This window comes from Oncorhynchus clarkii, chromosome 12 (genome assembly GCF_045791955.1).
Source record: "Oncorhynchus clarkii lewisi isolate Uvic-CL-2024 chromosome 12, UVic_Ocla_1.0, whole genome shotgun sequence".
In the NCBI taxonomy this organism is placed as follows: Eukaryota; Metazoa; Chordata; class Actinopteri; order Salmoniformes; family Salmonidae; genus Oncorhynchus; species Oncorhynchus clarkii.
Genome location: NC_092158.1, coordinates 74,803,717 through 74,818,327, shown reverse-complemented (window position 1 = coordinate 74,818,327; position 14,611 = coordinate 74,803,717). Strand labels below are relative to the sequence as shown.

At 42.7% G+C, this 14,611-nt stretch overlaps 1 protein-coding gene across 1 annotated transcript; it reads right to left on the bottom strand.

Annotated features, from left to right (window-relative positions):
- Positions 1-5,612: 5,612 nt before the first annotated feature.
- Positions 5,613-11,419, bottom strand: LOC139421282 (angiopoietin-related protein 2-like). Its single transcript, XM_071172011.1, has 7 exons — positions 11,142-11,419; positions 9,917-10,398; positions 9,580-9,720; positions 9,200-9,419; positions 7,355-7,548; positions 6,710-6,980; positions 5,613-6,588 (listed from the first exon to the last, which is right to left on the bottom strand). The coding sequence occupies exons 2-7, from the start codon at positions 10,376-10,378 to the stop codon at positions 6,404-6,406; spliced, it is 1,473 nt and encodes a 490-aa protein (XP_071028112.1). The 5' UTR covers positions 10,379-10,398; positions 11,142-11,419; the 3' UTR covers positions 5,613-6,403.
- Between the last annotated feature and the right edge of the window lie 3,192 nt (positions 11,420-14,611).

Genomic DNA, 14,611 nt, shown 5'->3' with positions numbered 1-14,611 from the left:
AGTTCCCTAATGTATTTGCCTTCAATAAAATGTTCACTGGCATGTCATAAGCAGTGACGCTTGTGTATTTACTTTTAAAAACAGTTTTGAAAATAGTTCAAGGAAAATGAATGTTCAGATTCTACTGTAATTAGACTTCAGCAAGCAATACAATTAAGCATTGATATAGAAATATGAACATTCTTATTATGTTCCTTTGTATGATGGCAGATGCAAGACAATTGAATAGCCAAACATCTAAATCTAAAAGCATTAAAAAAAACGCTAGTCACACAAAAAGCTCATAGTTAAGATTGTTTAAACACAATTCAACGAACTGTACCACTGAATCAAGGCCTATGTATTGACAGTATTCGGAGTCATTTTCTAGACTGAGGTAAGCACGCACACACATAGCTACTTCATACTTACATAAATCCTCAAATTTTACAACACTATTTGTTCAAGAGGGCAGCCAGCACATGGCAGTAATACATTTCCTTTTGTTATTTTCTTATGCAGTGTAATTCCTAGCAGGGGCGCAACTTTCACTGGGGGCGGGGGTTCATGTCCCCCCCACATTCTGAAATTGCATTTTTTTGTCCCCCACAGTTTATCATTGGAATGTGATACAAAACAAGGCAACGGTGTGCTTTAAGACATGCACGCATAGGCTGTTTGGAGTGTTTATCCAACTGGATATTTAAAAAATATATATGTTTTTATGTCCACCCACCAAAGTTGCAGCCCTATGTGTCTAGTCTACACATAGTTGACATTGACTCCAAATCCAATACAAGTACATTAACAGTGAACTCACAGGCCTCCCGGGTGGCGCAGTGGTTAAGGGCGCTGTACTGCAGTGCCAACTGTGCCATCAGAGTCCCTGGGTTTGCGCCCAGGCTCTGTCGGTCCGTGGGGCGACGCACAATTGGCCTAGCGTCGTCAGGGTTAGGGAGGGCTTGGTAGGGATGTCCTTGTCTCATCGCGCACCAGTGACTCCTGTGGCGGGCCGGCGCGGTGTAGCCTCTGACACATTGGTGCTGCTGGCTTCCGGGTTGGATGCACGCTGTGTTAAGAAGCAGTGCGGCTGGTTGGGTTGTGTATCGGAGGACGCATGACTTTCAACCTTCCTTTCTCCCAAACCCATACGGGAGTTGTAGCGATGAGACAAGATAGTAGCTACTACAACAATTGGATACCACGAAATTGGGGGGTAAAAAATTCAACAACAAAAAATTTCAAACAAAAAAAAACTGTGAACTCACATAGATTTGTTACTCAAAGTCACATTCAAAATCAAGGAAAATACACTAGTCCGATTGAATCCCCACCTTAATCTTACATTTTAAATATTTTTTTTGCAGACCAAGCAGTCTCATTGTTGTTTGAAAAAAATTATATTTAGCTTTTCATTCAGAATGAATTGTTCAATGATGTGGATGAAATGTATTTTTAACGATTTTATTTATTAAATCCCATTGTTGCTTGTAGACCAAATAATTTTCATGTCATACAAAAGTGTTAGTTTAAAATACATTCTGTCATTACTAAATTGGGAATGTGATATATTTTAAACTTTTAAAAAAATGTACACACAAAAAAACCATTTCTTCATGAATAAAAGATTGTCATCCTAAAACGAAGTGGATGTTGACGCAATCTTTATAAGCGGGAGGGATTCTTATTTCATTGGTCCTCAACTCGTGGCTCAGTCGTTTCATTCAGTGTAAGTGGAGTTCACAGGAGGTTGTGGCACCTTAATTGGGGAAGACGGGCTTGTGGTAAATGGCTGGAGCGCAATCAGTGGAATGGCATCCACGCTCCGTTCCAGCCATTATCATGGGCCGTCCTCCACTCAGCAGCCTCTACTGGGCTGGAGTCAGCCTGCTCAGGAGCAGATTAGTTCTGAAATGTACCTGGCTAAAGGGTGAGACACTTTCCTATGAATGGCTATCCCGAGTTGAACTCAGAGTTGATCTAATTTACCTAGGTAACTCCTCAAACCTTCGTAGGATACCCCTCTGGATCAGATTTGCCTACCCATGTTGTAGACAGTGGCATCATTGGAACGTTGTTTGGCTGGTTGACGTCTGTGGTGTTGATTGTTATGAAATTATAATATCCTCGTCTTTTCCTCAACATACAGAAGACTTTCAGGAGTATCAGGGTACTGACCAGGATAACTAATGTAATCATTACAATAATTATAATTGTGGGGTCATCTGAAGAGGAAATAGAAGGAGAACAGGAGAGTTTAGACATGATTCAGACCAATTATGTTTATAAATTGATTCAGGCTAGCTTGTGATCTAGGATTTCTGTTTCGCAATTCAGCTCTTTAGAATTAAATGCGATTAATTCATTCATCTTACTGAAAGAATATGAAGTATGTCTCATGACAACATGAATCACTACATCAGGGTCAGCTACGTTTCTACCATAACATGACCCTCAGTCGGTCAGTTATAATACCTTTCAGAGTTACTGTTGTTGTTCTGGTGGCTGTCCCAACTCTATTCGTGGCAGTGCAGATGTAGATCCCAGCGTTGGTAGACGTGGCTGTGGTGATTCTAATAGTCCTCTGGCGCCCCTCAGTGGACAACTTCACATTGCGTGCAGCGGTGTAGTTCCACTTCATCTCAGGAGAAGGGTTCCCCTTAGCACTGCAGTTCAGAGACACATTACTGTCTGCACTCACCACTGTGTCATTCCCTAGAAGGAACTTAGGAGCATCCAAGGAGAAAGGAGGTGATTTTAGAGTAGACCACTCAAAACTATGCAATTTATGGGATTTCAATTGGAATTGGAAGCCATACCCGTCAAGTGTTTTTGATTTATGAAAAATATCAAGATTAATAGCCAACTTACAGTGCACAGTAATGTTGAGAGGTTCTGATGTCACTGTAGGATGGGGTGGTGGCCCCTCTGGTCCCAGGTCCAGTTCTGCTCTACATCTATACTGATCTCCATCATCATCTCTACTGGGGCTGATCATCAGAGTATCTGACACATCCACTGGTGTCTTACTGACAGTACTGTAAGTTACATTATCTAAGGGTTCATTCCCTTTGTACCACTTCACAACCAGGTTCTGTAGAGGAGTGATGTTCTGGATGTCACACTGCAGCTGGTACTGTGTCCACTCCACCATGGGACCAGAGTGTCTCAGAACAGAGATGGAGACGCTGTCTGGAATCTTTGTGATATAAATCATTTTTTTAAATAATTGGTTTCCACCTGTATTTTTCATTTCTCCTTTACACTTCCTACTTGTATGTTTTAATTGTATAGTGGACTTCACTATTGTACAGATTTAAAAAAAAAAAATTATATAGTAAACAGTGATATTTTCCTAATGAATCTACTCATATTCAATGGGACACACTTCCTGTACACAGTGAGAGTAAGGTCTTGACTGCATAGGAGACTCCCATTCAACTTTATGTTGCACCGAGCCTGTGTACCCCAGTCCACCACAGCCATGTTCCAGGTGACAAACTGGCTATTTTTCTCCAAGCTTGTATTTCCTTCTGTAGAGACCCAGTGCATCCCTAGGTGGGTATTGAACAATGTGCTTCAGTTGACCTCCAGTGGATTCCCGTGTCTCACCACCACCACTGGAGGCTCCAGAGTCAGGGGGTTGATGTCAGGAAGACCGGCTTCATCTGCAGCTGGTGATAAAGTCAGAGTGGGTGGTGTCTTTAGTCTTTGGTTGGATTTCACAATGACCTTTCCTGGAAACTGCAGTACGGGTGAACTCTGAGACACATCATATTAAATGGCTGATAATTGGTTACCCAAACATTTAAATTTCTCATGAAAATATTACATTAGGTTGTTGATGATCTCATCCCTTCTGAAACATGCTGAAAGGGGAATCACCTTGCCCAAAATATTCAGAAGCATTTCCTATTGTGCAAGTACAGTATATCATGGAACAATAATTGCTTAATAGAGCACTGTAAAGTACATAGTCCATCCCTATGCGTTACAAACTTGACAATGGTGCTTCTGTCAAATATGGAGTTTATATAGGTGTAATCGGCCTGTGTGTAGCTGGTGTGGAGGAGTCAGGCGCAGGACAGCAGATATGAGTAAGGAACGTAATTTACTCAAGGAATCATTAAATACAACTCAATAAACCAGCCCACAATAACGGACTGTATACATACAAACAATCACTCACAAAAACCATGGGGGAACAGAGTGTTAAATAATAAACAAGTAATTGGGGGGATTGAAACCAGGTGTGTAAAACAAAGACAAAACAAATGGTAAATTAAAAGTGGATCGGCGATGGCTAGAAGGCCGGTGACGTCGACCGCCGAACGCCGCCTGAACAAGGAGAGGGACCGACTTCGGCGGAAGTTGTGACAATAGGTTATCACATACTAGCCAAACACCCATACTAACAATCAAGCACCACACCCACCATCAGCAGTCATATATGTTGCTCTCAATGTTACACCACATGGAAATTCACACCCACCCCACCCATTTAGACACTGACATATCACTCAACAACATCAATAGTGTCTGAGTTGTACCTGAGTGAGTGTGTGTTTCTTGTGATTTCATGTCATTATATAATTGTATCCTTTAATTAGGGTCCTGAGTTGTTTCTATCCATGTGACCTGATCAGGAAAAACTCAGGGCCCTGTCTACTGATGACTGTTACCTTATTGCATTATTGCAACATATCAATATAACTTTTTATTGCTCATTGAATACTTTAATTTCTTGACTTTAATTGCTCTCAAATATTAGTCTTCAAATTGGCCATTGTGGGGTTAAAACTAATTTCCTTTGTCAACAATCAACTTCCGTTCAAGTTTTGTTAGCGGGAGGCGAGCACATGTTTAAGTACCACCCTGGGAGACAGCAAACAGTTACTATATCACCAGAGTAGATAATAACTATATGATAAACTACAGTCAACATAAACATCATAATCCACACAGCGATCACAACAACAATAGATATTAATAGATAAGTATGGAACAAATTAACCACTCACCTCCATGTAACAGCATGAGCATGAGGAGGCCCAACATCCTCTGGAGTGAGATCATGGTAGTTCTCTGGTACCCCATGCTGAGCAAGGTGAGGGTGATGTTGTAAGACAGGATGCCCTGACTGATGGTCCACCCGTTGGTCCAGGCTTGGTCCTAACGCTGTGCTAGTGCCAGTTAGTGTATCTCAGGCAGAGAGCTTACTGTGTGAAGCAAGTGTTTCAAAGAGGAAATTCAAACCCTACCCTGATGCTGTGCAAAGAGGAAACTGTTAAACTGAAACATGACTGAATCAAACCAGTGATGGAAAAAGTACCCAATTGTCATATTTGAGTCAAAGCAAAGATACCTTAATAGAAAATGACTCAAGTAAAAGTGAAAGTCACCCAGTAAAATCCTACTTGAGTGTAAGTAAAAAAGTATTTGGTTTTAAATAAACATAAGTATCAAAAGTAAATGCAATAGCTCAAATATACTTAAGTATCAAAAGTAAATGCAATAGCTCAAATATACTTAAGTATCAAAAGTAAATGCAATAGCTCAAATATACTTAAGTATCAAAAGTAAAAGTAGAATCATTTCAAATTCCTTATATTAAGCAAACCTTTTTCCTTATATTAAGCACATTCTTTTATTTACCGATAGCCAGGGACACACTCCAACACTCACACATAATTTATAAACAAAGCATTTGTATTTAGTGAGTCTGCCAGATCAGAGGCAGTAGGGATGACCAGGGATTTGCTCTTAATGTGCGTGAATTAGACCATTTTCCTGTCCTGGTAGGCATTAAAAATGTAACGAGTACTTTTGGGTGTCAGGAAAAATGTATGGAGTAAAAAGTATATTATTTTCTTCAAGAATGTAATAAAGTAAAAGTCATCAAAAATATAAATAGTAAAGTACAGATACCCCCAAAAAAACGACTTACGTAGTACTTTAAAGTATTTTTTACTTAAGTACTTTACGCCACTGCATCAAACCACAAAGTCAGTTCTCATTAGCAAAAGAAACGGACTCCTACTTCACCTTGTGGTGTAATCTTCAAACATTGTTTTGCAATTTTTTATAAAATAAATACATTGCAGTTAGAAAACAATTCCACATGTTGTGTTGGCATGTCAGTCTAACGCTGTCTTATTAACATACCTGTTTAACATATAAGAACTTCATTAACATCCTTCCTTTTCCATGAAGGAACCATAATATTGCTGTGATGCATGATTGACATGTGTATAACACAGGAGGCTGCTGAGGGGAGGATGGCTCATAATAATGGCTGGAACGGAGTGAATGGAATGGCATCAAACACATTTGAAACTATTCCACTCCAGCCATTACCACGAGCCCGTCCTCCCCAATTAAGATGCCACCAACCTCCTGTGGTGTATATCTAATAGGAAGAGGGTTAGGTGGGTTTGATCATCATGGTGACTGTTTTGAGGGAGTAGGAGCCCCCATGGAACTCTGCCCAGTAAACCCCGTCCTGGTAGCGGCTGCGGTAGTGACCCCCTCGATACCACACGCCGTTTAAGTTGGAGTGGGCACACATGTGGTACCACCAGCCCCCCTTCTGGAAGTGGGCACAGTTCCCTAATGAGGAAATGGAGAGAGAAACCAACTCATCAAGCCAAACCTGGGTGTTCAAACAGGCAGCCATGAAAAGAGGCAGAAATGAAAAAAGAGAGGGTAGTAGAGGTCAGAGTGGATTCACCTGAATAAGCATCCTTATCCTTGTCCAGAGTTGTAAAGGCTTTGTCATTGTGCCAGGACATTGAGTCTCCGGCATTGCCTTGGTATTCCCCCAGCCTCAGACGGTACCAGTCGCTCTCAGGCTCCAGGCGGAAGCTGTCGTACTCTGCAAACACCTGCCGGCCCTGCCAGTCCTCCATGGCCACCCGAAGCTTGTAGTGGGCCTGCTTGGTCAGCCAGTAGAGGTGCTCCAGACCCAGCCAGTACTCTCCATCCAGGTTCCCAAAGCCTTGCTGGGGTGGAGGGGTGCAACAGATAGTTTAGGGTTATGTTCACTGTAGCAATAGTTTTCATGATTTCTGTGGTGTTAAACCATCCTCAACTGAAGGATACTCTTGAGTCTCTGAGCTCTAATACCAGCTGTTTTTCTGGTTTTATAGCCCACTGTGATGGTTGTCAATTACAGTAACTATACAGCTCATGTTTCATCACATATAATCAGCTGAAATGAAAGGCAAATGGAGGAGGGGAAAGGATTATGGGTCTGCAGTGCACACACTCACTGTGTGTTTTGTATTGCAATGGTAATAGCACACTGGCTGATGTCATAACAAGCTCTTGAGCGCTTCACTTTTAGTGGCTCACTGCAAACTGGAGGTGAGAGCACCTTGTACTGCTCCCAGGTCCTGAAGAAGTTGACTGATCCGTCCTGTCTCCTCTGGATGACGGTCCAGCCTCCCTGGGCCTTGGTCTGTTCACACCAGGCCTGCAGAAGCCGGTTGGCGCTCTGTGGACGCAGCAGGTAGATCCCATTGGTGGTCTCGCCCGAGTCCAGCACATGCTGGCAGTCCCTCCAGGGTCCTGAGGGACAGAGATGGTGTAGGTATGTGGCTCACAAAGGCAGTTAGGATTTCGGAACATACCTAGGTTCAAATAGTCATAATTGTGCTCGATTGAGCCTGCCTGGTGCAATGGAACTAATGGAAGTCCAGAACGTCCAAACTCCGCCCATCTGCCACTAGGCAGGCTCAACCAACTGCTGGAAATGAGGGAGTGAGTGAGACACGTAATGGAGAGAGTGGTCTGGAATTCTGTTTGTTTTAGAGCCAACAGGGTCACAGATACATGTTTTCTCGATTTGCTTCAGCTTATCTCTTTGCTGCAGAAGACATTCTTTCACAACACATGTTGTATGTCTTATGTCACACTTGAAGAGATAAGCGTACACCGCATGAACGGACGCATAAAGGCTAAGCATCACCTCTCTCTCACACAGTCCAGACCAAGGGTTATTCATACTGTAACCGTACACTCATTCTATAGACAAGTATCTCCTTGTCACTCATCCCACACACATAAGCTCTGAGTCATGCTCCCTTTATTCTACATTGTAACTGGTGTGAAGTCCACATGCTGCTGCTGCTGCTCAGCTCCACTGTGGGAGGAGCCTGTCCATACAAGGTGGTGTCACACATCTGAATGCTCTGCCTTGTAATCTCACACATTCCAGTGCAAACTGGATACACAACGTGCATTGTATGGGGGTATCACCTTGTAATTCAAGGTTACATAGCAATGTCCTAAAGATGGCTGTGATTAGGGTGTGTGTGTGTGTGTGTGTGTGTGTGTGTGTGTGTGTGTGTGTGTGTGTGTGTGTGTGTGTGTGTGTGTGTGTGTGTGTGTGTGTGTGTGTGTGTGTGTGTGTGTGTGTGTGTGTGTGTGTGTGTGTGAGAGAGAGAGTTTGTTTGGTAAATTTGATTTTTTTAGATTCTAATATATTTTTATTTGGAATTCATCCTATTTGCTCTTTCTAAAGAGGAGGTGCTGACAAATCTGGTTATTGGTACCAAATTGTGGATTAGCCACTTTTGATGGTTTATTTCCTAAAATAGGATTATATTTTGGCCCATTTAATTGTTATTTATAACAAATATTATTGATGAATTTGCAAATGTTATATCAAAGTCAAACTTTGTGTGTGTGTGTGCATGCGTGTGTGTGTGTGTGTGTGTGTGTGTGTTGCTCATTAACAAAGCCCCTTCTCTACTCTGATAAGAACAGTTGGCAGTTATTAGACATTGTTTAGGCATTCCCAGAGAGATAACAAAGTCCTATCAGCGGGTCAGTGACTCCCCGAGCTTCTGCACAGTGTCTTCTGGAGTGTAAATAACACTGACAAAATACTGACATTGTTTCATACACAAACTCAAGGTCCCAACAGCAAACCATGAAGCATTTGAATGGCCGAAAGAAAACAGCTTAATGTTCTGATTGTTGTCAGAGGTGACAGAAAAACAATATCGAAACAAAGCAGGAACCAATGAGATATGCGATGTATTGACTGAAATAGAAACAAGGTGTTATAATGTGTGATAACGCTGCCGGGGGAAGATACATAGTGTTACTCTTTCACACGGTCTTTCAAAGACAGACCTTCATTCCTACATAGACAGTGTTGGTTAAGCTGAAAGCGCCGTTGGCAGTTGTAAGCTCTGAGGGTGCAGTGATTTACCTGGGGTCTTAGTGACAGGGAAGCTTATGAAGGGGGCGTCGGTAGGGGTGTCGGCCATGTTGGTGGGGAGCACCTTTGACCCCTGCAGGGGTTCTCTCTCCTTCTGTGGCTGTAGTGGAGGGGCACCCTGGTCTCTCTGAACATCATTAGCCAACTCCTTGGACTGTGAGCTGTCATTCAGACGCCCACTGGACTGGATACTCAGGGGTTCAGAGGTCATCTGTCCAATACAGCACAAATATATAAAGACTTTTGTACAGACCCTTGTGGGTACTGTAGTATGTTATGGTACAACTTTAGCTTCATGGGTCAGGGTCAGTGCTTGAGAAAGGCCAAAGATAACAATGCCAGTGGTTTGATAAATACAGAGCTCCCCCTACCTGTGGAGGTGGGGTAGTGTTCTTGGTGGCCTGGCACAGCTTCTCCAGCCGGGCGATGAGCTGACTCTGGTTGCTCATCATGGAGGTGAGGGCTCCATACTTCTTCTCCAGCTCCCTGTAACTAGTGGAGATCTGCAGCATCTGGGATGTTGGTCCACCATGACCGAGCAACAGACAACGGGACAATCAGGGATGTATCAAGGTGCTACATGCCTGTCATCGATAGGTAAAGGATACTAAGACAGTAGAGAGATAGTAGGAGCAGGTATACAGTTATATGATTTTAACTTCCCCCTTATGAACACAGCTGTTCCCACAATGCTCTCTGTCTGTTTACCTGCGCGGTGACGTTGAGCAGTAGGTTCTCGACCCGCCTCTGTTCGATCACCTGGTCCTTCTTGTACATAACCTCGTGCAGCAGCTGGGCGTAGAGCTGGGCGATGCGGGAGTTCATGCTGCCGCTCTCTTTCCGTAGTGCCCGTACCTCCGTAACCAGGGCCCCCTCCTGTTCCAGCTGGCCCCTCAGCTCCTCCAGCTGTTCCTGCTGACGGCTGAACTCACCCCGCAGAGCCGTTACCTCTGAGTGGTTGGAGGCTCCGGTGGTGGACTCGGTGCTCACGCACAGCGCCCCCTTCAGTTTCTGCTGGGGAACGATAAAGGTGTAGGAGCAGCGGCCTGCTTTTAGCTCTGAGGAGCGGGACGGGCGCTTCTGTGACTCTTCCTTCCGCCCCCCCACCTCAGGCATGACTAGGAGGAGCCCCAGCAACAGAGACAGGCCAATAGTCAGCTGCTTCTCCATCTACCTGTTCAACTGCTCTTCTGTCCGTGGAAATAAGCAGTGATAGAGATTCATTAGCAGATTCCCCCAATAAAACATGATACTCTATATCTAGAACATGTAGAGATGTATTCATTCAGTAAAACTAGCTTTTCCCCATGTCAAACAACTATAATCGCAGTCAGACACTGGCCACAAAGATGCAAAATTCCATACAGGCAATTTCAGTGGAAAGCAGAGCATGTAAAAGTGCTACCACAATATCTAAGATGCAGCTCAGACTGTCTCTCAAGCCTTGACAGCCCACCAGATGTTCCCCTGGAAGGTGAAAGTACACTTAACCCTGTCTGCCTGGCTGGAGTTTATTAGCAAGTCAACGCTGGGGTGACGATGGTCAAACAAAACCCAGTCAGAGTCAACTCACACTTCCATCCCATTGGTCAACACAATCCTTTCAGGGTCAACTCTGGCTACCACCATTGTCAACACCATAACCACCATTATCACCTCAACATTGACACAACACACTATATTTGCAGGGGTCACTACTCCTCAACCTCAGTGAAACACATTATTGGTACCAACAAGTTTCTGTAAGTAAACTGGAATTGAAACTGAAAAATAATACATCAGATGATTGCCAAATGGTAGTGTCAGAAGCCCTGTACCATATCGGCAAACATTAACCATTGATCATGTATCATTATAATAGCAGCACTATTCTTATTAAATCTGAAAGGTGATCCTATCTTTGTAACTTTTAAAGTGAGGGAGCATGACTTACCTCAGTCCTGTTCAGAGGTATAGAGTCAGTTGGCAAACTCTGTCAGCTGTGTTCCTGTGCGTATCCCAGAATCCTGAGCTCTACTGGGTACAGAATGTACTTCTTTAAAGCATCCTCATCTAGAATCCAGATGACAGGACTAACGGACCTTTCCTTAGCATTGCCTCAGAATGGTCTACTGCCGCAGAATTGCCTCCCAATGAGAAAGTCCACCGCTGGGGCTGTAGCATGCAGCCCGGCGACCCTTTTTCCTGGTGTGTCTCAGGCAGACCAGAGAGACTGAGCTACAGCAAGAAAGACTCAAGGGAGAAAGAGAACTACTCACCAAACTGACACACAACATTTTTTCAGCAGCAAGACCTCCCCCTCACTTCATCCCTGTCACAGGCCCTCTAAACAAAGAGAGACATAATTACAAACTACCCTAATGACACCCCCCCCCCCCCCTCTCTCTCCCCTCCCATCCTCTCAACTCAGCTGCCTCTGGCCCTCAGTGCAGGAGGCAGGAGCCCTCTCTCTGTCTTGGCCCGTTGCCTCCCTTCAGCCTGCTGTTCTCTCACAGAGGCCTACTCCCAGGCGGTCCACCTGTTACTGCAGTTCAGCTTCAAAAGGTAGCCTATGAGTAATCAATATAATTTATAAAACAATGTCCAATATAAAAACAATATATTGAGGGTTATAATATGGATAAGATGCAGATGAATATCCACCGTTATGACGAGGAGTAATTCTGTCAGTCATCCTGGATAGTCTCTTTCAACTGCTGTGTGCTAGTAGATGCGGGTCAGACGGCATTTCATCTGAAAAGGACCCATGAGCGCAACATGTGAAGTTCACAGGAACATGTCAAATTTGGTGGCAAATGAAAGCTAAGAGTCTATGATTTGACAAATTAAGGCATATATACCTTTTCCAATCATTTTCACCCTAAAAATGTGGAATAAGCAAAGGCTTTGATTTCTGGTCCAACAGATAGAAAATGGGTCTTAGAAAACATCTACCTGAAAAAGTATGAAAAGGTATTAGAAATACATTAAAAAACAATCATGTAAAGACCTCTGCCAACTATTATCAACACTTATATTTTGTTTTTTAGATTACTTTAGATTACATTGCCTTCTGCCTTGTAATTCTGTTACCAAAAACCTCTAATTTCACTCACTCATGAGAAAGGAGGATGAAAGGTCACAGAAGTAACAAGTAAAGGTATACCTACCAATTAGTTACAGTGTTTTTACTGATATCAAGTTTGTTTATGAATTATTAATTAAAACCTCTTAAGTCTACCCCCTCCTTTTTCGAACATTCTGTTAAAAATCGCGCAACTTTTCAGCGTCCTGCTACTCATGCCAGGAATATAGTATATGCATATGATTAGTATGTGTAGATAGAAAACACTCTGAAGTTTCTAAAACTGGTTAAATCACGGCTGTGACTATAACAGATCGTGTGTTTCATTGAAAAGCGCAAGAAAAACTGCTCTCTGAAAGCTAAAAATTATTTCCATGCGTCACTTTCATGGGTTGTTAAAAGGGCACAAAATTAATTATCGACCTGCATGCAATTCCTACAGATTGTCGTCATTTTCAAGGGACTTTTTTCTTGGTAAATCCAACTAACTGGATTCCATTTCTTCCGGTCTCCACCAGGATGTTTTGAATGTGCACATTGGCAGCCATTGATTTGAAAACGAGGAGCTATTGAATATACATCGCCCTGTAATCATTTTGATAGATTATAAACGTTTACTAATACCTAAAGTTGGATTACAAAAGTATTTCGAAGTGTTTTGTGAAAGTTTATCGTCGACTTTTTAATTTTAAAAAATGACGCAGCGTTTAAAAACAATGTTTTTTTCTGAATGACACAGCTTCCATAGAAAGCTATTTTGGGTATATATGGACCGATTTAAACGAAAAAAATACCCAATAGTGATGTTTATGGGGCATATAGGAGTGCCAAGAAAGAAGCTTGTCAAAGGTAATGAATGTTTTATATTTTATTTCTGCGTTTTGTGTAGCGCCGGCTAAGCTATATCTTTGTTTACATCGCATTCAGGCATTTTGAGGTGTTGCATGCTATCAGATAATAGCTTCTCATGCTTTCGCTTGTTGGCTAGGTTCACAACGAGTGTAGCTTTAATTCAATACCCTGCATGTGAATTTTGATGAAGGTTTGAGTTTTAACGAGTACATTTAGCATTTAGCGTAGCGCATTTGCATTTCCAGGTGTCTACTTGAGACATGATTAAAACTATACCAGGTGGTGTCAGAGGAAGGCCCAAGAAATTGTCAAAATCTTCAGCCACCCAAGCCAAAGACTGTTCTCTCTGCTACCACAGGGCAAGCGGTACCAATGCATCAAGTCTGGAACCACCAGGAGACTGAACAGCTTCTACCCCCAATCCATAAGATGTCTAAACAAGACTACTAAATAGCTAATCAAATGGCTACCCAGACTACCAGCATTGACCCTTTTTGTACTAACTCTCTTGCACACACACTAGACTCTATCCACACACTCACATATATTAACACTGACACCCCAACACACACATACACACACACACAAACACACTACATACGTCCACACACACATAACATGTACACACATGTATACTGACACCACACACATGCATACTGATGCCACACACACACACTTTCACATTCACCACATACGCTGATGCCTAGTAACTTTACCCCTACCTATATGTACAGTACATACAGTTGAAGTCAGAAGTTTACATACACCTTAGCCAAATAAATTGGCTGACATTTAATCCTAGTAAAAATTCCCTGTTTTAGGTCAGTTGGGATCACCACTTTATTTTAAGAATGTGAAATGTCAGAATAATAGTAGAGAGAATGATTTATTTCAGCTTTTATATCTTTCATCACATTCCCAGTGGGTCAGACGTTTACATACACTCAATTAGTATTTGATAGCATTGCCTTTAAATTGTTTAACTTGGGTCAAATGTTTCGGGTAGCCTTCCATAAGCTTCCCACAATAAGTTGGGTGGATTTTGGCCCATTCCTCCTGACAGAGCTGGTGTAACTGAGTCAGGTTTGTAGGCCTCCTTGCTCGCACACGCTTTTTCAGTTCTGCCCACAAATTTTCTATGGGATTGAGGTCAGGGCTTTGTGATGGTCACTCCAATACCTTGACTTCATTGTCTTTAAGGCATTTTGCCGCAACTTCGGAAGTATGCTTGAGTCATTGTCCATTTGGAAGATCCATTTGCGACCAAGCTTTAACTGATGTCTTGAGATGTTGCTTCAATATATATTCACATAATTTTCCTGCCTCATGATGCCATCTATTTTGTGAAGTGCCCCAGTCCCTCCTGCAGCAAAGCACCCCCACAACATGATGCTGCCACCCCCGTGCTTCACGGTTGGTATGGTGTTCTTCGGCTTGCAAGTCTCCCCCTTTTTCCTCCAAACATAACAATAGTCATTATGGCGAAA